The 24,473-nt window shown below is 38.3% G+C and overlaps 1 protein-coding gene and 1 long non-coding RNA gene across 3 annotated transcripts in view; one reads left to right on the top strand and one right to left on the bottom strand.

Annotated features, from left to right (window-relative positions):
• mthfd1b (methylenetetrahydrofolate dehydrogenase (NADP+ dependent) 1b) overlaps positions 1-9,670 on the top strand; it is a 14,864-nt gene extending 5,194 nt beyond the window's left edge. Inside the window, exons 8-28 of one of the 2 annotated variants that reach the window (XM_037695012.1) lie at positions 941-1,052; positions 1,124-1,251; positions 1,333-1,430; positions 1,572-1,745; positions 1,877-2,013; positions 2,355-2,401; positions 2,488-2,595; positions 2,686-2,760; positions 2,833-2,935; positions 3,015-3,091; positions 4,031-4,171; positions 4,252-4,320; positions 4,401-4,512; positions 4,596-4,735; positions 4,850-4,891; positions 5,039-5,139; positions 5,240-5,417; positions 6,705-6,812; positions 6,921-7,073; positions 9,144-9,259; positions 9,356-9,670. In XM_037695012.1, coding sequence (XP_037550940.1) covers positions 941-1,052; positions 1,124-1,251; positions 1,333-1,430; positions 1,572-1,745; positions 1,877-2,013; positions 2,355-2,401; positions 2,488-2,595; positions 2,686-2,760; positions 2,833-2,935; positions 3,015-3,091; positions 4,031-4,171; positions 4,252-4,320; positions 4,401-4,512; positions 4,596-4,735; positions 4,850-4,891; positions 5,039-5,139; positions 5,240-5,417; positions 6,705-6,812; positions 6,921-7,073; positions 9,144-9,233 — 2,193 coding nt within the window. In that variant the 3' untranslated portion in view covers positions 9,234-9,259; positions 9,356-9,670. Of the gene's footprint in view, positions 1-940; positions 1,053-1,123; positions 1,252-1,332; positions 1,431-1,571; positions 1,746-1,876; positions 2,014-2,354; positions 2,402-2,487; positions 2,596-2,685; positions 2,761-2,832; positions 2,936-3,014; positions 3,092-4,030; positions 4,172-4,251; positions 4,321-4,400; positions 4,513-4,595; positions 4,736-4,849; positions 4,892-5,038; positions 5,140-5,239; positions 5,418-6,704; positions 6,813-6,920; positions 7,074-9,143; positions 9,269-9,355 lie in introns of both variants that reach the window. The other variant, XM_037695011.1, reaches the window with a different exon arrangement.
• Positions 9,671-15,433: 5,763 nt separating this feature from the next.
• Positions 15,434-16,337, bottom strand: LOC119427169. The gene is made up of 5 exons (XR_005187645.1): positions 16,254-16,337; positions 16,136-16,174; positions 15,906-15,934; positions 15,783-15,812; positions 15,434-15,691 (listed from the first exon to the last, which is right to left on the bottom strand). It is a non-coding gene; the product is annotated as an uncharacterized LOC119427169 (long non-coding RNA).
• Between the last annotated feature and the right edge of the window lie 8,136 nt (positions 16,338-24,473).

Genomic DNA, 24,473 nt, shown 5'->3' with positions numbered 1-24,473 from the left:
TTTTTTGTCTTTTCGTTTTTGTGTTGTTGTTTTTTTTGTGGCGGGGCTGGGGGCGGGGCGGGTGGGGGGGGGGGGGGACTAAACAGTGTGAGTTTTCTATTTTTGTAGAAAATCATGGTTTTATGTAAAGTACCTCAATTTTTTTTCATACATTTAAAAACTGGTTTAGAGTAAAAGTGGATTTATAGTCAATGAGAAGCCCCATTCTCGTGTCTTGCTGACGTAGGTGCATGACGACAATTGTGTACTTTCTACTCTTACCACTCGCTGACTCCCTGTCTTGTGCATTGCCCCCAGTCAGGACTACTAGTTCTCACCGGGGTATGCGGTGAACATTGTGTGATTAGTCAGAACTTTGTGGGTGTGTTTATGGAAAAGTGGCTGTAGTGAGCTGATCTCTGAAAGCAGCGTCTGCTGAGGAGCAGCTGGCAGGGGCTGAGAGGAAATATAGCCAACATTACAACAGTTCCAGTAAAAATGATAATGAAACTTATAAATATAAGAAAAGAACTTGTGCAAAGAGATCGGACAATTGTGTGCACACAGGTGACAATACAAAGAACTGGCGACTCTCCATTGCCGTGGTGATGATGACCGTGTCGCCATCCTCCAATTCCTGAACAACTGAAAATAAACATCCTCTCTGAACACCGTGCTGTTTGTGTTGATTCTGGTTGCACGTGCTGCAGTGGGACGACTCATCAGCATTTCTCCTGCACGTATTCTCTTTAGAGTAAGAAATGTCTGTGAAAAAGACCGTCTTACATCATGTAGTATAAGGGTCTTTGTAAGAGGGCATGCTTGTTGCAGCTTATTCTGCTGCCACTTTTAGCCTATTTGCCTAAAGCTCCTTAATGAATACAAAGCAGGATTAATACACTAATGTTATATTTTATTTTCCACTTGTAATATTCCTTTATCTTTGTCTGTTCTTGTCCAGGTGAGTAAAGCAGACATTCTGGTTGTAGGCATTGGAAAAGCAGAGATGGTGAAAGGAGAGTGGATCAAGAAGGGAGCGGTGGTCATTGACTGTGGGATCAATCACATTCCAGGTATTGTCACGGTCGGGATGGTTCTGAAGTCTTCTGTGAGTCAGGCAGTAAGATGGTTGTTGTTCCCTCAGATGAGACGAAGGCTAACGGAAAGCGGGTGGTGGGTGATGTCCACTTTGCCTCAGCCAAGGAGCAGGCGGGCTTCATCACCCCTGTGCCGGGCGGAGTGGGACCAATGACCGTAGCCATGCTGATGGGGGTGAGGTTTCTATGCAGATAAGTTTAATTTTGTAAAACAGTAAAAGAAATCCAGTGGTTAAAGACTTTATTGATTTTTCAGAATACAGTGTTGAGTGCAAAGCGGTTTGTGCAGAGCCATCAGCCTGGGAAGTGGGACATTTCTTACACCAAACTCCACCTCCAAAAGCCCGTACCAAGGTTTGTGTATTTCTTGTCGTTTGTTTTGTAAAATTCACTAACTCTCCCAACAAATCATTTTAATGTTTGCTTAACGTAATAAATGATCTAAATTTTCCAAGTTATATTTATTTATTTTCGTTTTCTTGTTACTTCCTACAGCGACATTGTGATTTCTCGCTCCACCGTGCCCAAGCCTATCGACGGTCTAGCCAGGGAGGTGGGTTTGCTTTCTGACGAGGTGGAGCTGTACGGCAAGACAAAGGCCAAGGTGCAGCTGAGCATCATGAAACGGCTGCAGTCCCAGCCGGACGGCAAATATGTGGTGGTCACAGGGTGCGTACTGTCAGCTGTTAGCTTCTCTGTCAGTTAAACTAAAGCAAGTAAAACTATTTTTGTAGAGTTATAGTTTTTTTCTTTTCTTTTAACATTTTTGAACACAACTTGAGTTGTTATTCTGTCTGCAGTATTACACCCACTCCTCTGGGTGAAGGTAAGAGCACCACCACGGTCGGCCTGGTTCAGGCCATGGGCGCCCACATGAAGCTCAACGTGTTCGCCTGTGTTCGACAGCCTTCCCAGGGACCCACCTTTGGGATTAAAGGTGAGCTTTGTGCCCAGGACTTGCGTGGTGCTGCTGGCTTTGCTTAAATATTTATTAGTTTCTGTTAGGAAAGTTGTTGGGGAAATATTGTAACATTAAGGGACTTCCTCTGACCTGCAGTCTGCCAGTTACTGTTCTCTAAAAGTCATGAGTGATTCATGATTGTTTTTGCACTTTCTGACATCTAATCAAGTAAATAGAATATTTACGTTCTTCCTATCTTGTATAAAATATAATTTATTTAAATGAAATCTGCTTATTTGATTGTGATGTGTATGATTGTTGATGATTAAAAAGAAAGTGTACGACAGCTAAGCTGTAATTATCATTCTTGTCACTAGGGGGTGCTGCAGGAGGTGGATATTCTCAAGTCATTCCAATGGAAGAGGTATCGCTCTGCCATCATAAATTCTGTGGTTTTATTTTAGAAAAACAAACACACCTTGTTTTAATTATCTTTTAATGTCCCTGTAGTTTAACCTCCATCTCACTGGTGACATTCACGCCATCACAGCTGCCAACAACTTGGTGGCTGCGGCCATCGATGCGCGCATGTTCCACGAGGCCACACAGTCTGACAAGGTGGGTCCTCATTTCTGTGAGTGGGACGTAAAAATGTCCAAAGTGCAACTTTATTCACATTTTAATTTTTGCTTCTGTGTGAACACTCAGGCTCTGTATAATCGCTTGGTCCCGCTCAGTGGAGGAACGAGGACGTTCGCACCGATCCAGCTCAACAGATTGAAAGTAAGCGATCACGTTACAGACTTACCCGAGTTTCTTCTCGTTCTGATCTTTAGCTGTTCTTTATTTGTCTAGAAACTGGGGATAGAGAAGACGGATCCTGCCACTCTCACCGATGAGGAGATCACTCGCTTTGCTCGCTTGGACATCAACCCAAGTTCAGTTACCTGGCAGAGAGGTACGAGTTTCTATACGTGTCCCTCTGGTGGTGAGCTACTGGATTCAGCCTCATGTAAAAATCTACATTTTTATGGCAGTTTTGGACACAAATGATCGATTTTTGAGGAAAATCACCATCGGACAGTCTCCTACGGAGAAGGGGTACACAAGAGAGGTGGGACTGTTGTGTCTGCAGTGTACATTTTGATAGTGCTGAATCAGCATTCACACATTTGGTTTGTGTTTTTAACACTTTCTACGTTTTATGATTTAACTACGTTTGCATACGTTGTGCTGTTTTAGTTTTTCTTGCATCAAAATGTTCACCTCATTCAGGAGACAGGTGGTATGACTTTTAGTTTTTTACATTTATTTATTTTTAATTATTTTATTTTCATAAAAATACATGAAAATCTCTTTTAGTTCCTTTAAAAACCTTGTTCTTCCTGAAATCTGCTTCAGCTTACTGGCTCTATTTTCTTCCTATGCTGTTTTAGTGTTTAGCTACTGGTCTGCTACTTTTAGCTACTAACTAGCCTTTTGCTACTTTTAGCTCTTAGCCACCATTCTGCCTTTTTTGCTTCTAGGAAGCGTTTCGACACTTTTAGCTAATCCCTTGCTGCTTTTATTTACCCTTTTGCTATCTAGCTAGCTTTTTGCTATTTTAAGCTTGTTTTTCTACATTTAGCATTTTCTCATTTTAGCTTTTAGCTAGTCTAGTGGTTTGCTTCCTTTAACTTGTAGCTAGTGTTCTTTTAACTTTAACATCTCAGTTTCTGCTTCTGCAAATTCAGGCAAAGTCACTCAGCGCTTGACGGTCACTGACGTTTTGCAGAAAGTGTGATTTCTCTAGTTTCACTTGTAATGCAACTGGATGTTAGCTCTTAATCTTTAAAAAGATGAAGTTTTGCACAAATTGTACATTTAATCAGGGAGGAGTGGAGTTTCGTGCAAGATACCCAACACTTTCCTTTTCGAGCAGCTTTACTGTTCAGATGTAGATTTCAAACAATATTATCGTTTATCGCAATAATTTCTGAGACAATTAATCGCCCGGCAAAGTTTGTTATCGTGACAGGCCTATTCAGACGTTGACCACAGTTTATCCACGCAGGCCCAGTTTGACATCACAGTGGCGAGTGAGATCATGGCCGTCCTCGCCCTCACCAGCAGCCTGGAGGACATGCGACAGCGTCTGGCCAAGATGGTCGTAGCCACCAGCCGCAGCGGAGAACCGATCACCACCGAGGACCTGGTCCGTGCCTCCCCCACGATCTGACCCTCTGTCTACAGGTCTGTTAAACTTTTTATAAATGGACGTTTTGTCCTCTGCAGGTCGTGAGCGGAGCCCTGACGGTGCTGATGAAAGACGCCATCAAGCCAAACCTGATGCAGACGTTAGAGGTGGGTGAACCTGAGACTCTATTAAACCAAATAAGAAGCTTGTGTTAATTTTATTTTATTACAAACATCTGAATTCACAGGGAACACCTGTGTTTGTTCATGCCGGCCCATTTGCCAACATCGCTCATGGAAACTCATCCATTCTGGCTGATAAAATAGCTTTGAAGCTGGTTGGACCTGATGGTTTTGTGGGTAAGAGGAGCACACAGATGGACTCACCACAATTCAGTTCCTAACCTTGATGTCTCACGTCCTCTGTGGGTCGTGTCCAACAGTGACGGAGGCTGGTTTCGGCGCCGACATCGGCATGGAGAAGTTCTTTAACATTAAGTGCCGCTACTCAGGACTGAGGCCCCACGTGGTGGTTCTGGTGGCGACGGTTCGAGCCCTGAAGATGCACGGTGGAGGACCAACAGTGAGTTTGCCTCAAAGTTTACAGCTCTCACATGAGCTAAACCATCCTGCAGTTTAATTTGGACGATGAGTGAATTGGTTTATAAAAGCTGTTTGACGTGTTTCTTGTGTTCAGGTCACTGCTGGGATGCCGCTGCCTAAAGAATATGTGGAGGAGGTAAAACAGAAACTAACGAACTAAACCGTGTTTTCTGCATGTTATTATAGTATAGATTAAGTTATGCGCAGTGTCCGAGTCGTGTCTGCGTACTCAATCAGATATGGCAGAAGAAAGTTTAGCAGTGGTTTTTGTGTCTGTGTGCAGAACCTTGAGCTGCTGGAAAATGGCTGCAGCAACATGAGGAAACAGATAGAAAACGCTAAAGTGTTTGGTGTGCCGGTGGTGGTGGCTGTAAATGCTTTCAAGTGAGTTACTGATTAAAAGAAAACACAAAATAGACTAAATTAAGTAGCAAACCGTCAATGTTGATGTGCACTTTGACCTACTACATGTCCTGTCCGGCAGGACGGACACTGAGGCTGAGCTGGACCTGCTCTGCAGCCTGGCTAAAGATGCTGGAGCTTTCGACGCAGTCCGATGCTCCCACTGGGCTGAAGGTGGAGCCGGCGCCGTGGCCCTGGGTCAGGCTGTCCAGAGGGCCAGTGAGGCCCCCAACGACTTCAAATTCCTCTACGATTTAAAGGTATAGACTTTTATCCACGTTATTGCGTCTCCAGTTATTTTATAGTGTGAATGTTTATGAAACATTCCCGCAGTTTTCAAGCTATTTCAACAAATCATACATCAAAACATTCAGCTCTTTCAGGACAATCCTGCTATGACTAATGGTGCAACTTTAGCTCTTTGAAATATTTAGCCTTTTCTGCTATTTTTTTTCTCTCATAGAAAATTAACTGAGCTTGTCAAATCTTTACATCTGTTTACAACCTTTTACTGCTCCTTTCACATTTTGTTCTGCTTCAGCTTCTTTCAGCTTCCTTGTGCAATTTAAACATTTGTTTAGCTATTTTCAGCTAAATTCAGCTGTATTTTAGCTGTTTAGCTGTTACAACATGTTTGTGCTTATTGCAACTTTTTCTGCAAGTTTCAGCTTGTTGCGTCCTTTCAGCACATTTCTGCAAGTTTCAGCTTGTTGCGTTCCTTTCAGCACATTTCTGCAAGTTTCAGCTTTTTCTACTATTTCAGCTAGTTTAAAGCTGTTTTTATGCTAATTTAAGCTTTTTCAGCTAATTTCACATTGTTGCATTCATTTCAACTTTTTTCTGCCTAATTCAGCAAAAATGTGCTCTCTCCATTTCCTTCTGGTAATTTCAGCTTCTTTCAGATAATTTCCACTTTGTTGTGCTCATTTCTGTTTTTTTTTTTCAGCCTAATTGGATAAACATGTTATTTCTGCTTTCTTCTGCTAATTTAAGCTTGTTCTACCTTTTCAGCTACATTTTTAACATTTTCTAGTTAATTTCGTCTGTGTTCAGTTGAATTCAAGTACTTTCAGCCTAATTAAATTATTTCTGCTAATTTCTGCATGTTATGCTCCCTTCAAGTTATTTCTGCTAATTTCAGCATTTTCTGCTATTTCAGCTACTATTGAGCTTTTTTATGCTAAGTTCAGCCTTTTCAGTTAATTCCACATTTTTGGGCTCATTTCAGCTCTTTCTGCTTCCTTCTGGTAGTTTAAGCTTTTTCAGCTTCTTTTCAGCTATTATTTTGATAATTTAAGCTCTTGTTTTAGCTAATTTCCCAATTCTTGTGCTCATATCTGTTTATTTAAACCAAATTCAGGAAATATGTGTTCTTTCTGCTTTCTTCTTCTAACTTAGTTTTGTTCTTCCATTTCAGCAGCATTTCAGCTGTTTTCAGGAACTTCTTCAGCAATAAGCATTCACACTGCATTTTCGCAGGAAATGCAATTTTTCTAGGTTTTATTATTTTACTTTTTTTTAATTTATTTTTACAATTTTCTCTTTAGCTTCCTGTTGCTGACAAGATTCGTATAATCGCTCAGAAGATCTATGGAGCGGATGATATTGAGCTTCTCCCTGAGGCCCAGCACAAGGTGGAGCTGTACACCAAGCAGGTCAGCAGGCTTCAGGAATGCCTGTTCATTTGCTCTGCCATCAGCAGAGTCATTTCAAATTTCCTCTTTCTTTTATGAAAAGAAAATATTTTTTGTCTTCCCCTGCAGGGCTTTGGTGACCTTCCAATCTGCATGGCGAAGACACATCTGTCTCTCTCTCACGAGGCTGAAAAGAAAGGCGTGCCCACTGGTTTTGTCCTGCCGATTAGAGACATCCGAGCCAGTGTGGGGGCTGGTTTCCTCTTCCCATTGGTTGGAACGGTAAGCACCGAACAAACAGGTCTAATTTAATAATGTTCTTTTTAAAAATTTTTATTTAACTGTTTTAGTGCTTCACATCAACCCTTTTAAGAAAACACACTTCAGTGTTTTAAAGGAAACTTTAAATCAGAGCTCAGCACTGATGTTTAAACAGCAGGACCGTTCGCTTCAATGTAAAACACACATTTCATGGTTATTGTGCAAAAGTCTCCGACCCAAAGTAAAATGACGTCATGTCTGGAGCTGTAATATAAAAGCTCAACCACTTGTTCCAGTTCATTTTAATTTGTTCCCAACTTTAAAATATATAATAAATAAATCCAACTACAAGGTGCGTTTTATTTTAAAGTAGTTTTTGCTATAAAACTGAAAACTTTCAATCACAAGGGAGTTTAAGGGGAGTGGTAATCTTGTCAGGGATGTTTTTGAGCTAGAACAAAAAAAAGAAAAAGGCACCAAATCCACACTTTTGGGCAGCACTTGACACTGACTGGTTAAACTCAGAATCTGCATAACTGTTTAGGTAAATACGTCTCTTTCAAAAGCAAGACGGCAAAATTGGGTTTCAGGCAATGCTGTTTCAGTTATTATGCTTCGAGGATTTATAACGGCATTTGTTAAATCTATAGCAAAATTAAAGTTTTCAGTAAATATTTGGAACATTTTATGACTTCCTTTGGAAATATTTTACCATTTTTCAAGGAGCTTATAAATATATCAAGAAATGTTTTGGCACATTCTTCTTCTGCGTAATTTTCTTATTATTTCAGGTGCATAAAAGGCAAACAATCAAGCTTGACAAAAACGTAAAATATTACACAGTTATCGAAGAACTGTATGGCCCAATGACTTGCGTGCTAAAGATCCTGTGTGGTCTGTTGGCGGCTGAAGTGTGTGATGAGGATAACTCTGAGCTGGTATCACACTGGATTTTAGTTCAATATCTGATCACTGGACTAAGTTGTAGCCATTTTTGTGTTGGCTAATGCTGATTAGTTGCGGTGGCCATCTTGAATCAAGTTCAAGTATCTTTGTCATTCGCATCACATGTGGTACATGAGGTGGAATAAAATCATGTACTCGGGGTCCCAGTTACACCCCAAAATAGCAAAAATATAAAGTATAAAAAGAACAGTATACAAGGATCTAAGATATACACTAAGGTAAACGATAAACGAATGCTAACATTATGCTAAAAAAAATCGAAGACGGGGCTATTCAACTAAATATCTCGGGGGGCCACAGTTACTGAAAGCCAAGAGGTCGGAGGCCGGAAATCCAGCAGGTGTTGTCGTTAATTAAGCTTGTTTTATGGCTTAAAATCTAGTTTTATTTAAAAATTAACTCACTGGTAGGCCAGACTGAGCTCACCAGTGGGCCTGATTTGGCCCCTGGGCCACCAGTTGAAAAGCTGTGATCTAAGATATATGCTAAATGCTAATAATGTAAAATAATAGTGTATTAAACCGCAGCTTGAACATGAGTCTGTGGTGAATAGATGGGTATGAATGAATACAGCAGCATGAGATAATCAGCAGCACAGATAAGTCGCATATCACCAATTAAAGTGGAATTACAGTGATTTTCTATTTTTATTTTTTCCTTACAGCGATAATCCTGATTAGGGATTCATGAGTCTAATGGCTTCAGGGTAGAAGCTGTTCTTCAGTCTAGTGGTTCTACACTTAATGTTCCTCATCATTGTGCCTGAGGGGAGCGGGGTAAAAAATGTGTGTGCTGGGTGAGTGGGGTCCTTCGTGATGCAGGTGATCAGGTTGACTCCAAAAGTTAATCCAGGGATTACTTTCTGAGAGTTTTACTGAAATCTGTTTAATGGTTTATTAAGTATTTTGCTAACACACTTTGTAGGTGATTAAAAAGCTGCTGATTCAGATATAAAGAGTTGCTGCAGGCGAGTTTTCTGATGGAGCTGTTGCAGCTTTAGTCTCTGAGCATGATGCGTTTTAAAATAAAACTTTGTGTACAGAAGCTGTTTGACTTGTGTAACGTTTTCAGTGATCCTTTTGGTTATTTCAACTTGTATTGTTCCTCTCTAATCCCTGAGTTTAGATGCCGACCATCCCCGGCCTGCCCACCCGACCGTGTTTCTACGACATCGACCTGGACCCTGAGACTGAGCAGGTCAACGGGCTCTTCTGAAGGCACCCCCTCTGCTCTGCGTGATGGTACGGAAGGTATGCAGGACGTAAAATGCAAACATTGGTGTAAAAAAATAATCTAGTAACAGCTGTGAAATCCTTCCTCTTTGCTTCCTTTTCCAGACAAAATATTCCTGTAACCCTGTCTGGACGAGTTCTGACCTGAGGCCCCTGGAGCTGCTGCTGCTCTCTTGCTAAACAATAATTCCAGGAACCACCTCCCAGCAGTTTGATATTGTCAATCTAAGATGGACCTTTCTGCTGTGATCCCAAACTCCTTCATTTAATTTCTGACTTGTTTTCACATCTCAAATCCTTCTGAGTCTTTTAACTACTATGAATTTTCTCTGCACTACACTAGAGGCCGTTTGCCTTTTGAACAAAGTTATCACTAAGTCCTGACATAAATGTAAAGCTGCCTAACAAAGTGTTTATGTGGAGATTTAGATCTTTTCCAATCTCCCTTTAACCCTCTTGTATGTTCATTTTTTAATGTTTTTGATCAAATTTACAACCTTTATAAAGTTAGACTCTCATCAGGTGGTAAGTTTCTACTTATTAGTCAGAAGAGGTAAAATAAAAACTAAATGGTTGCATTTTTTTTATTTATTTTTTTTTATCTGCGAATGCTCATAAAACAGTTTTCTCTCTAGGCCAAAAACCGCCGCTCCTGTTTGTGCAAATGTCAGTTTAATTTCATCAGTTCCCATTTTAGTGTTGGGTGTAAATATGACTTTTATTCTCATATCCTACAAAAATGTAACATCTTATCTTGTTGTTATTTCATTATATCAGTCAAATGTCTGTGCTTCAGGTGCAGTATTTACTGAAGATGAGTGTAAATGTGTTTTTAACCTCAAATCAGGGAAAAAAAAAGGTCAATTTTAACTTTGATTTCAATTTTATTGCAGAAAAGCCTCAGTCTCATTAAAGTGGCTGCACAAATATTTTTATGAGACAAAGCAAGACAGAAAAAAGAGCGCGTAAACGTTCGCTGGCAGAAAGTTGTTTAAGCTGTCGAACCACTCACTAACTGAAAAATTTCTGACTGGTTTCACCTGAGCTGCAAATTTATACAGAATCAGAATCTTCCAACAGCTTGTTTTATATATAGTTTTATTTTCCGAACAACGGTTCTTACACATTGTTTTCATGCACTTCAGCAAAAACAATTTACCGGTGTAGGCTGACGTGACTCATAGTTTCATCCAAACTTTGTTGTGTTTTTTATTTAAATTCATCCATATAAGCTCTGCTTTCTGAGGTCTGTGGTAGCTCGGTGGTCAGTGCCGCAGTCTCGTAATTCTGAGGCTGCAGGTTCGAGCCCAGGTTGTGTCTAGAAGGGCATCAGATGTAAAACAATTGCAAAAATCAAAATTCTTATATAAATTTACTGTACTTTGGGCTGTATAGATTGCACCTTTTTGCATAAATTAGCATGCCCTGCGACTTAAACAGCGAAGGGACTTCTTTCTTTATTTTTTCCATATTTATAACCCAATTTTTGTGTGAGATCTGACGATTTCATTTATTGACATGGGAAATATTGAACACTACTATTTTCAGCCACTAGAGGGCTCTCGACTAATATGGCAAACCAAGTGTCTCGTTAATGGGTAAAAGTGGCTATTAATGAGACACTTGACTTGCCTTAGTAAGCCACTTTCATCTTGCTCCAGAACTCCTGGAGCAAATGTTAAACCAGCTTCATTTCGCCGCACTGCCCAGGTGAAATGCAGCTGATTTGATCATTAAAGTGCATTTATTAAGGAAAAGTTCAACTGAGACACACCTTTGCTATAATGTCGAGCAAACAACTAATTGTTTTTAAGTGTTAATCTTGTTAAATTCTTGTTAAAGTCCTCACGTGCACGCACCATCGGCCGCCATTTGTCAGCCAATCCATCTTTGGCACAACACCAGCCCGCGTTTCTGGGTGGTCAGTGGTGATGCATAACAAATGAGACGCTTCAGAGGTGATACATAATTGGTGCGACTTATACGGCGAAGCGACATTTATTAATTTTTTTCTCCACTTAGACATTTTTGGACTGATGCGACTTATAGGGCGGTGCGACGTGTACGGCGGCAAGTACGGTGCTCACTATGGCAACCCCTGCAACAGGGAAATAAATGGTTGTGTTTTGGAAATAAATAAAAAGTGAGATGTTTTATGGACTTATATATAAATGAAACCAAAACTGGGTCAAACAAACTTGTAACGAAGAAACCGCTACACCAAACTAAAATCACAGGAAGGTATAGGAATGCATGCCACCTGCCTGCTTCCAACATTTTAGACTAAAATCAACTGATGAGAAATGATAAAGTTGATTGTCACAATCTCATTGCAAGAGGTTGTGCTCAGTCAGTGTGTTGTGTACGACTGTCAGCTACTACCACTTCAAACTTTAGCTCAGTGTTTGTAAAGCTGACAGAGTTATAGCCTTACATGATGGTTAATAATTGGTTATTTGCAGTGGCCATCTTGAAATGATTTCAAGTTTATCAGCTGTACATCCATTTTGAAAGTTTAATTAAAATTCATCCAGCGGTTTATGAGATATTTTGTAACGGGCATGTGAACAAAATGAGCGATAATGTCTTTAAAGGAATCCACTTCTAAAAGATGCTGTATTTAAAGAGACCTATGGTCACTTGTTTTGTCTTGTAGAACTTGTTTTTTTTTTACTGAAAAACTACAAACTCAGAATCGTCACTCTCGGAAACGTTAACTTTAAACCCCTTTGCTGCGTTTTTACAGTCCAGCGACACAAACCGTTCATGGTTTGTCTCGTCTGTGTAAAGTTGTGTTAGAGCTGAAGAATGTGGGTGTGGTGGTGCAGCGCTGCCTCTCTGTTGTCAAACTGGAGTGCATGATTGTAGGACAGACAACTCAAAGGTTTTTTTATGATCTTCAGGAATGCTCGAGGACAGGGCACCACCAAACAAACAAAAAAAAAAGCCCTAAAACTGGGATTACGGAAGTGGTCATCTAAAGAACATTTAAGGATTTACTGACATCTTTGTGACCACAGAGAACGTTTCAAACTGCTGCTTTTGTCATTTCTGTAAAAATGTTATATTACTTGTAGAGCATGGAGGTGGGGGTTATGGTTTGGACTTGTTTGTGCAGTCAGGTGAACTGGGATGGTGAAGGAGCAGACATGATCACTCCTGAAGGATTAAAAAAAACAAAACATACCTACAATTAAAGTTTTTTCCCCTTCATGAAGTGCTTAAAACACATTCTGCTTGTTTTACACCAACATGTTTGCACTAGTCAGCTGTTCCACTCCTGCTCCTGCAATTGTGCATTGTGAAATAAAACGTAAACCATGTAAAAAAATAAAAGAAGGGCAAAGTAGATCCAAAACAATCATTCTTTTTTAGTTGTAAATACATGCAGTGTTTTATACATTATATGGCAACAAAGGAAATCACAAAAATAAATTTGGTGTTAAAGCCATGCTGTTTTTACAAGGAGGGCTGCACCAAACCAGTGATCACTGGTTGTATGGGTAACACTCGCCACCAGATCTTACTGTCACATCAAATGTGTAGTTCTTGTTGCTGGAAAATAATTCCATACCATTTTATTTATAGAGCACTTTAAACAGTGACAGGGCCACCTGTCACTGTCTTCACAGAAGAGATCCAACAAGTCCCGATCAGGTGAGGTGACCTGAGCAAACACTCATCTAATGACAGATGTGTTTATTTTTGACACACCCAGAATGTTACAACTCAAAACATCAGTCCATTATCTTTTACCCACTTCTTCCTTTTTGGGTTGCGGGGGTCACTGGTGCCCATATCCAGTCATCACTGTGTGAGAGGCGGGGGACACCTGGACAGGTCTCCAGTCCATCACAGGGACACATGGAGACAAACAAGACAACCATTCACTCTCTCACACATAGAGACAATTTAGAGTTATCAATCAGCCCAACATGCATGTTTTTGGTCTGTGGGAGGAAACCGGAGCACCTGGAGAAAACCCACGCATGCATCAAGAGAACATGCGAACTCCACCCAAACAGGACCCTGGACCGGGATTTGAATCGGGGCAAACTGCTTACTGAGAGGCAGCAGCTCAACCAAGTGCGCCACCCAAAACAGTCAGAGTTAAAACTAGTAAAAGTTTAGTTTTAAGGACATTGTGGTTTTGGACTTATTGAGGACAATAACCGATGTGTTGAGCTCATGCCTGCAGAAACTTGATGTCACGAAAGAGGACACATCCAGCGGTGGTACTTCTTCTTTTAACTGCATGTTTGCATGTGTGGTGTCCATAAATAGAAGCTGCACATGCATGCACTGTTCAGTTTTACTTGGTTTGGTTCTCGTTTAATGAGCACTGCATCAAGTTAAACATGCACTTGTCTCATTTTTGTCCAAATTTTAAAATTAGAAAATTCAGTTGAATGAGTTGCTTCATTTATGCATTTAATCTGATGGTTTTTAGAAAATTTAATTAGGTTTTCTAAAACACCAACTATTGAGTGACGAGTTTGCTTTTGGAGCATTTGAGCTTTAAAAATTCAAGTGGAAACACGAGGACAGTGGAAAAGAGGACTTCTAAGGTGAGTCTATGCTGAACAAGAAAAACTGCTGCAGTGTGAACAGATTTAGACCCTGAAGCACAAAACTTGGACCAACAGGAGAGCAGTTGGTTTAATAAAGCTGCTCAACCTGTTCACTCTGAGTATGAAGGTGGAAAACTACTTGAGTATCTATAATAGTAATAAAGTAGAAATAGTAGGAAATAGCAGAATAAATGAAAACAAGTCAAAGCTTTTGGAATGTGGTTTAACAGAATTTGAAAGGTAAATGAATGAAGTTGGTCTATACCCTTCATGTAATATTAAATTTTTATAATTGATAATTATATTAAAGTGAATTCTGTTACTCTGAGACTCCTGCACCTGTCCACAGGGAATTTCTGCTGTCTCATCTTTGAAGAGTTCCTTCTCCATGAATGTTTCAGCTCCTTCCACAGATGTTCAACAGGATTTAGATGCAGCCTCAGGAAGTCTCTTCAGAATAATCAAATGTTTTGGTTCTGGATGTTTTTAGCTGTGTTTTGGCTTTTTATGCTGCTGGAGGACCCAAGACCTGCAACTGAGACCAAGCTTTCTGACACTGAGCAGCACATTTTGCTCCAGGAATGCCTTGATAGTTTTGTCTTTTTCTTTTTATGCTTCTTTTTTTAGGTCAGTGAATATAAAGCTGATAATTTAGATTTTTTTCTAGAGTAAAAAGTGATATGTATATGAAAAACATAAAACACCAGATAGATGCACTTAATTATTTTCTCCCTGCAGCCATGCACAGATTTGTCCAGCGTTGTCCTGATGGTTTCATTAAATGTGACTTTTAAATGAAGGGAATCTATTCTGATTTATGTTTTAACACTGCAGAGAGTTGATCTCTTTAGAGGAGAATGACAATGATCTTGAATTTCCTCCATTTGTAAATAAATTAAAAAAATGCACAACTGGATTTTTCTAAATTTTAAACTACATTATTTCTGTAACCTTTCCCAGAAGCTATGGTTTCCATAGTAGACCGTGGTCCATTTGTAAAACATAAATTTAGACAAACTGGTTAAACAGGAAAGATCAAATTGCATTAATCCCCTCAAGACAGCTGCTCAAATATTTTTAAAATGACAACAATGACATTAATATTTCACATGTGAGCCACATATGTGACTGATTCAAGAAATTAAAATGTTTTAATATGCTGTTAGACCACTAAAAGATAAAACACCCACCTGACTCTTATTTCACCTTCAAATTAACCCAAAATTATAAAGTTGCACATTATTTAACTTAAGAAGTTGATTTAGATCATCATTTTTTTTACACAGTAAATGTGATTTTCTAATTTGTTTTACAGTTTTTCCTTTATTTATCACAAAATATGCATGACATTTAAAAAAACAGCTTTCATATCACAGGTTTTGGGAATAATTATTCTTTAAAAACCAACAAAGAACTTTTTTTTTTTTTTTTTTTTACCAGCCAACAAAACAGATTTTAGAGTTTTAAAAGGAAGCATTGTTAAATAAACACTGAGCTCTGTAAGATCACATGATGATCAGACGAAGAGCAGATCAGATGATCTGGATAAAAGCAACATTGTAGTGTTCACAACTTTGTCATGTAAACCTAAAATAACCACAGAAAGGTTTGGTAATATTTTCTGAATCATTTTTATTAGAGATGCAATACAATTATGATAAATCAATATTACAAAAATTTAAATCTAATGATCATCCATTATTTAGGACTGCTGGAGTGGTTTCTTTCATTCTTTGCCTGGCCCATGTCCATGACCACCTTTTCCTTGACCACACTGTCCATGTCCGCCACGTCCACCTTTTCCCTCACCGTGTCCATGTCCATGTCCACCAGGACCATGTCCATGTCCACCATGTCCATGCCCTTTTCCCTTTTTAATGCATGAGTGCATGAGAATGAAAAAATGAGCCATTGAGGAAAAACAACATAAAACAAACGAGGAGCATGAAAGATGTACTTACATCATTATCCCCTTTGCTGTGGTCGTCCGGCTTCACAAGAGACAAGAAAACAGCACCATAAGTACACATATGAACACCCCCACCCTGTGATGAACACTGGAGGGAAAGATTAAAACAACTCACCTTTGGTGGTGCCTGGGTTGGGTCTGGGTCTGAGGAAAAAGTGGAACACAAAGACAAGATGTGAAAAAATTCATTAACACCATTTGTTGAGCGCGTGCATGAATATGTGGAACAATGAAACAAACAAAACGTGTAGAAACTGCATCAAAAGTCAAAAAGAGTTTCTCTGTCAGTTTAATTTTACCGAAAAACAGAAAAGCTTTTCTAAAACATGCAACAAAGACACTCACTGTCACTCATTTTGTCTTGTTGATGAGAGCAAAGTTTTCCTGCAAAAAGAAGAAGAACAAACTCATACATTTAAAACTTGACAATTTGCAGACATTTTAAATATAAACCAACGCATACCTGACTCAGAAGGGAAATTATTTGCTCCGTGATGCCCGCAGTGCCTCCGTATTTATAAGGTGGAGTTTAAAATGAAGAATGTGGGTGTGTTTGTGCAGCTCTGCCCTCTTGTTGTCTAAGGGACTGTTGGATAGTTGCAGAACAGGTAAGATTTGAGTCTGGCTGGGAAAACAGAGGCGTTTTCTTCTGCAACATTAATGACATCTCTAAAGTATAATTTAGGTGCATCACGAAGGCCCGAGGGCAGGGCGAGTCTTTGCATTTTTGTCAGAAATTGAACAACCAAAGTTATTGGTGAAAGAGCTGCAGCTAACAGACATGTGCGGATGGGGAGTGGCTGAGAACAGCCGTTCTTCAAATACTATGACATTCATTGTCATAAATAATACACACTGCTGTGTTTTTGTTGTTGTTATATAAATGCATCTAAAGTATATATGTCAGATTTGGACAAGTAGCAACATCTTTATAATCACAGTCTCTGATGTGATGGATGGTACATGTGTCTCTTACAAATAAAAACAAGTCAGCTGTAAACTTTAAAAAGTAATGTGAGAACTTTTCCTTAGAGCCGTGTGCTGTTATATGTTCAACAAACAGGATTGCAACAACCATTTAAAGTCCTCAATTTATTCTAATCAGTACAAGAAGAGATGATTAAATATTCAAAAATGGCAAATGTATGCCATCTTTTTAGGACAAGGATCATAAAAGGTTTGGAAAAATAATGTAATTTGAAAAATTCAAAATTCAAAACAGGAACAAACTCTCGGGGATCGTCAGGATGTGCAGCAAAACTGCTGGCGTAGCTCTACAGAACCTCACTGACCTACACAAGGCGAGGTCAGTGAGGCTGATTCTGGCAGATCTTGATCATCCATGGTGAGTTCAGGTTGTTTCCATCTGGACGCAGGTATCTGCAGCCTAGATGTTTCATCCCTGCAGCGATCAGACTTCTCAACGAACAGCGATGATTTCATGTATTGTTATTTTAACATCTCTGTCTTTTGTAGTATGGATGTTTTACTGACGGTGAAACAAATTGCCCCTCGGGGATAATAAAGATTCTTGAACCTGAAATATGCTAACAAAGAGAATCTAGATGAATGTCTTACAGCTGAATGTCCACGAGCCAGTTACACATTAATTTGTATGGCATGAAATGCATTAAACATGTCTGGGAATGAAATTAATCCCAATGAGGTGAAAGACTGTAAGTAAAATGTGACAGCATAGGTATAAACTTTCCCAACATAAATTACATTTTAGGGTTTTATCTAGTGCAGCAAAAGGGAACCACTGAAAGATTTTTCCACTATCCCTCATGCTCACATACAAACCATCTCAGTCTCATCTTCACTCTGTCTCCCTCTTCTCCTCATTCAATCCTTCCTCTGCTTACAGCTTCGTAGTTCCACCTGCTCTGTTTGGCTCTCGAGTAACTTTCATCCCTGTTCTATCCAGAGCATCCCTCCACCTCATCAGGCTCTCTTCCACCTGCTCCCCATTCCCATTTCAGATCACAGTGTCGTCTGCAAACTTATTGCTCATGACCATTTCTGTCTGACCTCATCAGTCAACCTGGCCGTCACCACTAAAACCAGTAACGTGCTCAATGCTGATTGATGGTGCGATACGGCCTCAACTTAGACATCCGTCCTCACATGTGTCTTGCACCATCCTCATTCAAATACCATAGTGTAACACGAACTGAAGTCCCAAAACTTGACAGTTTTGTTGGAAATTATATGTAAACGTTTAGTTCTCTTGTTACAGAGGAGCTAACCCACACAGATTTCTAAAGAAAATGCATTTATTGCCAGTCTTAGTGTTATCTGAGTTCATCACAAGAATAAAATAACTATTCTCTGTCCATTATTGCCCAGACTTCTTTGGTTAGGTAGCTAAATGCTGATCATAACTTCTGCTTCTGTTGTAAATTACTCGGATGGGAGATTTTGTTCATGCGGCCATGCCCTTTGGTTTTCTGTTGCTTTAATTGACCTTGTTGCTGCAGGGTTTGTCAGGTTTAAATTCAGGTCTCATTTTTTTCCTCCTCTTGTCTAAATCTTGAAAAACTATTGGCTCTTTTAGCACTTTTAGTGACTGTGTTTTTCCAAACTAATACAAACGTATATTTTGCAAAGAGCGTAAAAGCAATGCATTGTGAGAGATCAGTGGTTTGTCTTCATTAGTCCACTTGACAGTTCGATCAGCACAAACCTGTTGATGTTTACAGTAATCATGGACACACCTGTCACTGTCGTCAGGCGTTCACACTAAGCGAAATCTGAAATGAGATCATGTGACCAAAGAAAAGCGCCTAGAGGCAAACAGACGTCTGTCAATTTTTGAGCGCAGGGGTTTTTGTTTTGACACACCCAAACTATTATAACCAGAACCATCCACCCTTTTTTATACTGAAGAGAAAAAGATCCTTAAATCTTTCACTGAGTGATTCGTACATCTTTAAGCTAGGGGTGTCCAAACGTTTTCATATGTGGGCTAGAACTGAAAGGACTCGCAGGCCAGAAAAATGTGAATTTAAGAAAATAAAAAAAAATAAAAAATCGTGACCCCCTGTTTTTAAACTCTTAACAACTTGAACAAGATTTTGAAACCCTAACCTCATAAACCTTAACCTTTTTGTTATTTTAAGAATTTAATTTATTGGATTTTTTGTGGTCTATTATTTGTTTTCTTGTGCTTAGAAAGTTAATTTTCATTTATTGTCAGAGACAAAAGCCTAAAATGAGTGACTGCTCTTTAAAAAAGGGGGTGTAACTTCAATCAGCCGTTTGGACCATGGATGACCCAAAAGGGTCATCGAAGTTCAGAAAACCCGTCCAGCTAAAACAGATTCATGGAAGGTTTGAAGGGACACTGATAAAGTTGATCAACTTGTATGTCCATGATACATCTTTATATTCTTTTAAAAAATATCCAATTTCTCCCCATCGATTAATCAACTGAAATTATTTTCTTTGAAAACACTTGTTATATTTAGCCAAGTTTTATGAATTGTTATCCAAAATTCTACTTTTTGTCAGGTCAGTGAAGGTTTGTTGCAGATAAAGGGATTAATTAAATATTTGTATTGTCCTTAATATCGCTCATTTTTAAAAGATTATTTTCATCTGTTTTGCTGTTAAATCTAAACGTTTAAAAAGTATCTATGTTAAATCTAAAGGTCTATATCTGCATCAACCTCTTAAACCTGTAGGTCAAAATTATACCATTCTTTAACTGCAGTTGTGGGCCACTCAACATAACTCCAAGGGCCACAAATGGCCCTCGGGCCACACTTTGGACACTCCTGCTTTAAGCTCTATTTTTAATTATAACTGATAGTTACAGAGCTGTTTTGGGTGGCACCCTTCAAACACTGATTGCCATACATGATTATATTTAGAAAAGCTGTGTGAAAAAAATTAGTCTGGTTAAATAATCTGGTATAGTTCTCCTTTCTATGAATGTGAATCAATCTATTAATTTACAGGTTTCTGTTTGCTGTCATCTTCTCAAAACTTTCTACACTAAATAAAGACCGCAGTCATGAAATAAGTTAACCAAACTCGCAGTGCGAGATCTTTTGTGGGAATCTAACAAGGTTGAGTCAGTTAATATGGATGGGTTTATCTTTGTTGAAATGTTTCGTCTTTTATCCAGAAGACTTCTTCATGAGGAGTTGTAACAAACTCCGTTTTATAAGCGGTACCTTTTTTCATTCAACCTTTATTTAGACAGGTTAGTCCCATTGAGCCCCGAGGACTCATTTACAAGAGAGACCTGATTTCAACAAAGAGTGATGACAACAATGGACAACAACAATAGACAATAACAACAATCAACAATGTTCATCCCTGAAAGAGTGACTGCTGGCCTGGAGATGAGTGTAAACTGCAGAGTCCTGGCCTGATGATGTTGCTCTTCTGTGCTGAGTCATCCTTTATGTGTGAAATTATACACACAAAACAAAAGGTCATCATATTTTTTCTTTTAACCTTACAGAAATCCAGCTTGAAACAGAAGGAATAAGTTGACCCCTCCCTGTCATGATCTTTCAATGTTTTATTTACTATGGGTAAAAAAGAAAAAAAACACTTATGGGTAATATTGATGTGTACAGTCTTAGGTTTTTTTTCTTTCTACCCCACTTAAAGCTGAGTACTTGCAATTATTAAATTACATATTATCTGTTCATTATAGTGCCAAATATAGCTGATAGGTATTTTTCAGAGAATATTGTAATTTTAACTTTCTTTACTTGACTTGTTTTTGGGAATAAATAGGCTGATGTGGTTTATTAATGTAAAATATGTCTCTTTCTCACAGCAAGTTAAAAATAAATTGTATAATAAATGTTTTGTCCTTGCTTGATTTCAACAACTGGAAAATACGTTTCACTGTAATGAGCACAGTAGGTTGTATAGTAGCACTGTACTGAAAATTACATTAACTATTTAGAAGAGTTTTATACTGTGTTTTAACTACAAGTACAAATTAGTATTTCTTTATGTATTTTTAAGATACTAATGTATTACTATAACTATCCATCCATCCATTATCTTTACCCGTTTATTCCATTTTGGGTCACAGGGGTCACTGGTGCCCATGTCCAGCAATCACTGTGCGAGGGGCGGGGTACACCCTGGACAGGTCTCCAGTCCATCACAGGGCCACATAGAGACACACGAGACAAACAACCATTCACTCTCTCACTCACACCTAGGGACAATTTAGAGTTACCAATCAGCCTAACATGCATGTTTTTGGTCTGTGGGAGGAAACCGGAGCACCCGGAGAAAACCCACGCATGCACGGAGAGAACATGCAAACTCCACCCAGAAAGGCCCCCAGACCGGGGTTTGAACCAAGGACCTGCTCGCTGAGAGGCAGCAGCTCTACCAGTTGCACCACAGTGCTGCCTTACTATAATTAGCTTTCCAGTAATTTTATTGTAGAATAAAAGATACAAGAGAATTGTTGCCTGTAATGTACTGTTTACGGTGTAGAGTTCCACAGGGTTTTGTGTTTGAACCAATACTTTTCACTTTATATATGCATACATTAGGACATTTTTATTAGACAGCTCTACAAAAGCTTCCACACTAAAATATTATTGAAGTAAACTTAACCATCAACTTGTTAGACTGCAGGAATGTCCTAAAAACTAAAACTCATGGATGTTTTTTTAAAAACACATTTTACTTTTAAATTTAACAAAATGCAAGTTGTGTTGGCTATAGGACTCAGATATCTTTAACCAAAGCATGTCTTTATGTTAACAAACATAAACAAGTTACTATGACTGCATTTTATTTCACATGTGTAACGTGTTGTCAACATTAAGAGCATCCTGTTCGTAAGCTATGCAGAAAAACTAGTCTGTGTTTGTTGTTTCTAGGCTGCACTGTTTCAATACATGTGCCCAAAGCCTCCAGATAATCCAAAAACCACTGCTGCTCAAGCTATGATCCTAGGAGATATAACTTCTCTCTGCAGAACCCAGCTCTTAAATTTAGGTTAGAGGGGCAAATTCTTCTCTGCATTTAAAAATACCTGGAACAATAAAACCCACTTTCAGTACATCCTGGAACTGTTGCAGTTTCATGTGACTCTGAATCATCCTTTAATTATGATGCCATGTGCTCAGGTTGCCTGGGGAACTCTGTGCTCAACCCTCCCTGATCTATTCCCTGTTCACTCTGCACATGTTTGCCATTGCTGCAACTTGCAAAATGTGTTTCTTCTGGCAACATGCAATTTGTTTCGAAATTCATGGGAGGTTTCTTTCTTTCCTTTGTTTATTAAGAGTGCCAGTTGTGGTAACTTTCCTTCATATTAGCAGACTTATGGAAATGTTTTTAACTAAAGCCTGAATGTCCTGACGCATGCTCAATAATCCAGGTAGAAAAATTTAACAAGGTGAAGTCAAGTCATAGAATCCGTCCAGATGACCAGACTTAACCTTGTTAGATAAAACCAGAATCTCTCTTACGCTCTTAATTTTTTAATGTTCTTTTTCTAAATACATTTTTTTCCAAAAATATTAATATATTTATTAAATGAAGTTATGAAAAAAGAAAAAAAAAAAAAAAGAACAATACCTTTATATTTCACAATAATTTATGTAACAACACAGCGTCCTCTAGTGGTTACTATATTAACTCATAGGCAGTACCATTCTATCTAAAAATGAGTTTTGACTAAGATCAACTACATTTTGACTATACAGAATGCTAATTTAAGATATCTATATTTACATTCTGACTATTATCTTAAAAGGAATTTTGACTAGTCATAAGTACAGTTCTAAATATCACTAAGTTAGTTTTGCCTAGTCATTATTTGCCATTAAGATATTTTCAGTTTTTGTGCTAGTCAAATCCTTATATGTGATATAAAAATAAATACATTTAAGATATATTGAATAATGATGTAATTTAAGATATCTTTTAATTTTGACTAGTCATAATTACAATTAAAGCGAGATATCTTGAAAGCAAATAATGACTAGTCGAAATTAACTTAGAGATATCTAGAACTGTATTTTTGACTAGTCAAAATTAATTTTAAGATATCTTGAATTGAAGCCTCCATACAACTTAATGGTAAATCTGACGTCATTTATACTAGTCAGAATGTAATAGATATCTCAAATAAGTATTCTGACTAGTCAAAAATAATTAAAGATATCTTAAATGACTAATATGTCTAGTCATAAATCAATTTCAGATATCTGTGATGTAAGTGTGGTGAATCCGATTTTATGTGTGGCTTGCCATAACTACTGATGTCATATGTGTATATTTTTTGCCATACAGTAATCGTCACAAAAGTTTTTAACAATTTATTTTTTATCTGACCCGCTTTTACAGACACGTTTCTCAGTATTTACATTAAAAGTACAATAAAATTTAGATGTTTTAATTCAAAATATTTTTTTCGGTAAAATCAGGTCGTTGTTCAGTCAGAGGTGATTTGGCGCCATTTTGTGGACGTTAAGCGCTGTTGCTGAAGCTAACAACATTTTCATCAACATACAGGTAAGTTGTTTATTTTAATGTTTATTTGTAGTTTTTTTTAACTGTGTTTTTCTTTTATATTACTGTACAGTTGTTTCTAGATAGAAGTTGATTCGGGCCACTGTTAACAGTGAACAATTATGTAAATTAATTACAGTCAAAACTTCTGTAGTGATGAGAGTTTAGCAAACAAACTAGCAAAGTAGCTATGAGAAATTACCTAAATAAAGAGACAAACCGACTACTATTATGTTCTAAAATGCAAAAACATCACAAAAGTTACCTTATAATGTTAATTTACAAAAAAAAAAAGAAAGACATGTAGAGTGATCAAACTAAAACAAATAATGTGACAATTCATTTTAACTGAGAAATAAAAGCCAGTACCACCAAAAACAAACACAATATAAATTAATGTGGGAAACAAATTGAAACACGTCATAACAAAAAGACAGACCATATATGTGAGAATAAATTACCAAAATATAGTACAATTTACCAAAAAAGTTGCTTAAATGTATAATGGGAGAAATAAAAAACACACAAAACAATGAATGACCTCAATAATGGGGGACATGACATGAAAATAAAAAATAACCAAACTGAGAAATGATATGAAACACAAACCAGTGTTGCTACAAAGCACTTAAAATGGTTCAAAATGGGATAAAATGTGTCAAAATTGTGCCATAAAATGAAAGAAAATTACTTTAAATTGATGTTCAAGTTCAAGTTGTGTTTATTTTTTATATGCAACATTAACACAAGGTTAACACAAGGTTAACAGTACATTGAAAAGCTTAGGATAAGAAGAACCGATTTGACTAAAAAAAAAAAAATCAAAGAACAAACTAACAAGAAATACTTCCATCCATCCATCCATCCATCCATCCATTATCTTTACCCATTTATTCCGTTTTGGGTCACGGGGGTCGCCGGTGCCCATGTCCAGTAATCACTGTGCGAGGGGGACAGGTCTCCAGTCCATCACAGGGACACATAGAGACAAACGAGACAAACAACCATTCACTCTCTCACTCACACCTAGGGACAATTTAGAGTTACCAATCAGCCTAACATGCATGTTTTTGGTCTGTGGGAGGAAACCGGAATACCCGGATAAAACCCACGCATGCACGGAGAGAACATGCAAACTCCACCCAGAAAGGCCCCCGGACCGGGGTTTGAACCA

This window comes from Nematolebias whitei, chromosome 21, assembly GCF_014905685.2.
Source record: "Nematolebias whitei isolate Nwh7 chromosome 21, NemWhi1, whole genome shotgun sequence".
Lineage (NCBI taxonomy): Eukaryota > Metazoa > Chordata > Actinopteri > Cyprinodontiformes > Rivulidae > Nematolebias > Nematolebias whitei.
Note: the sequence above shows the minus strand (reverse complement) of the source record. Positions and strands in the feature narration are given on the sequence as shown.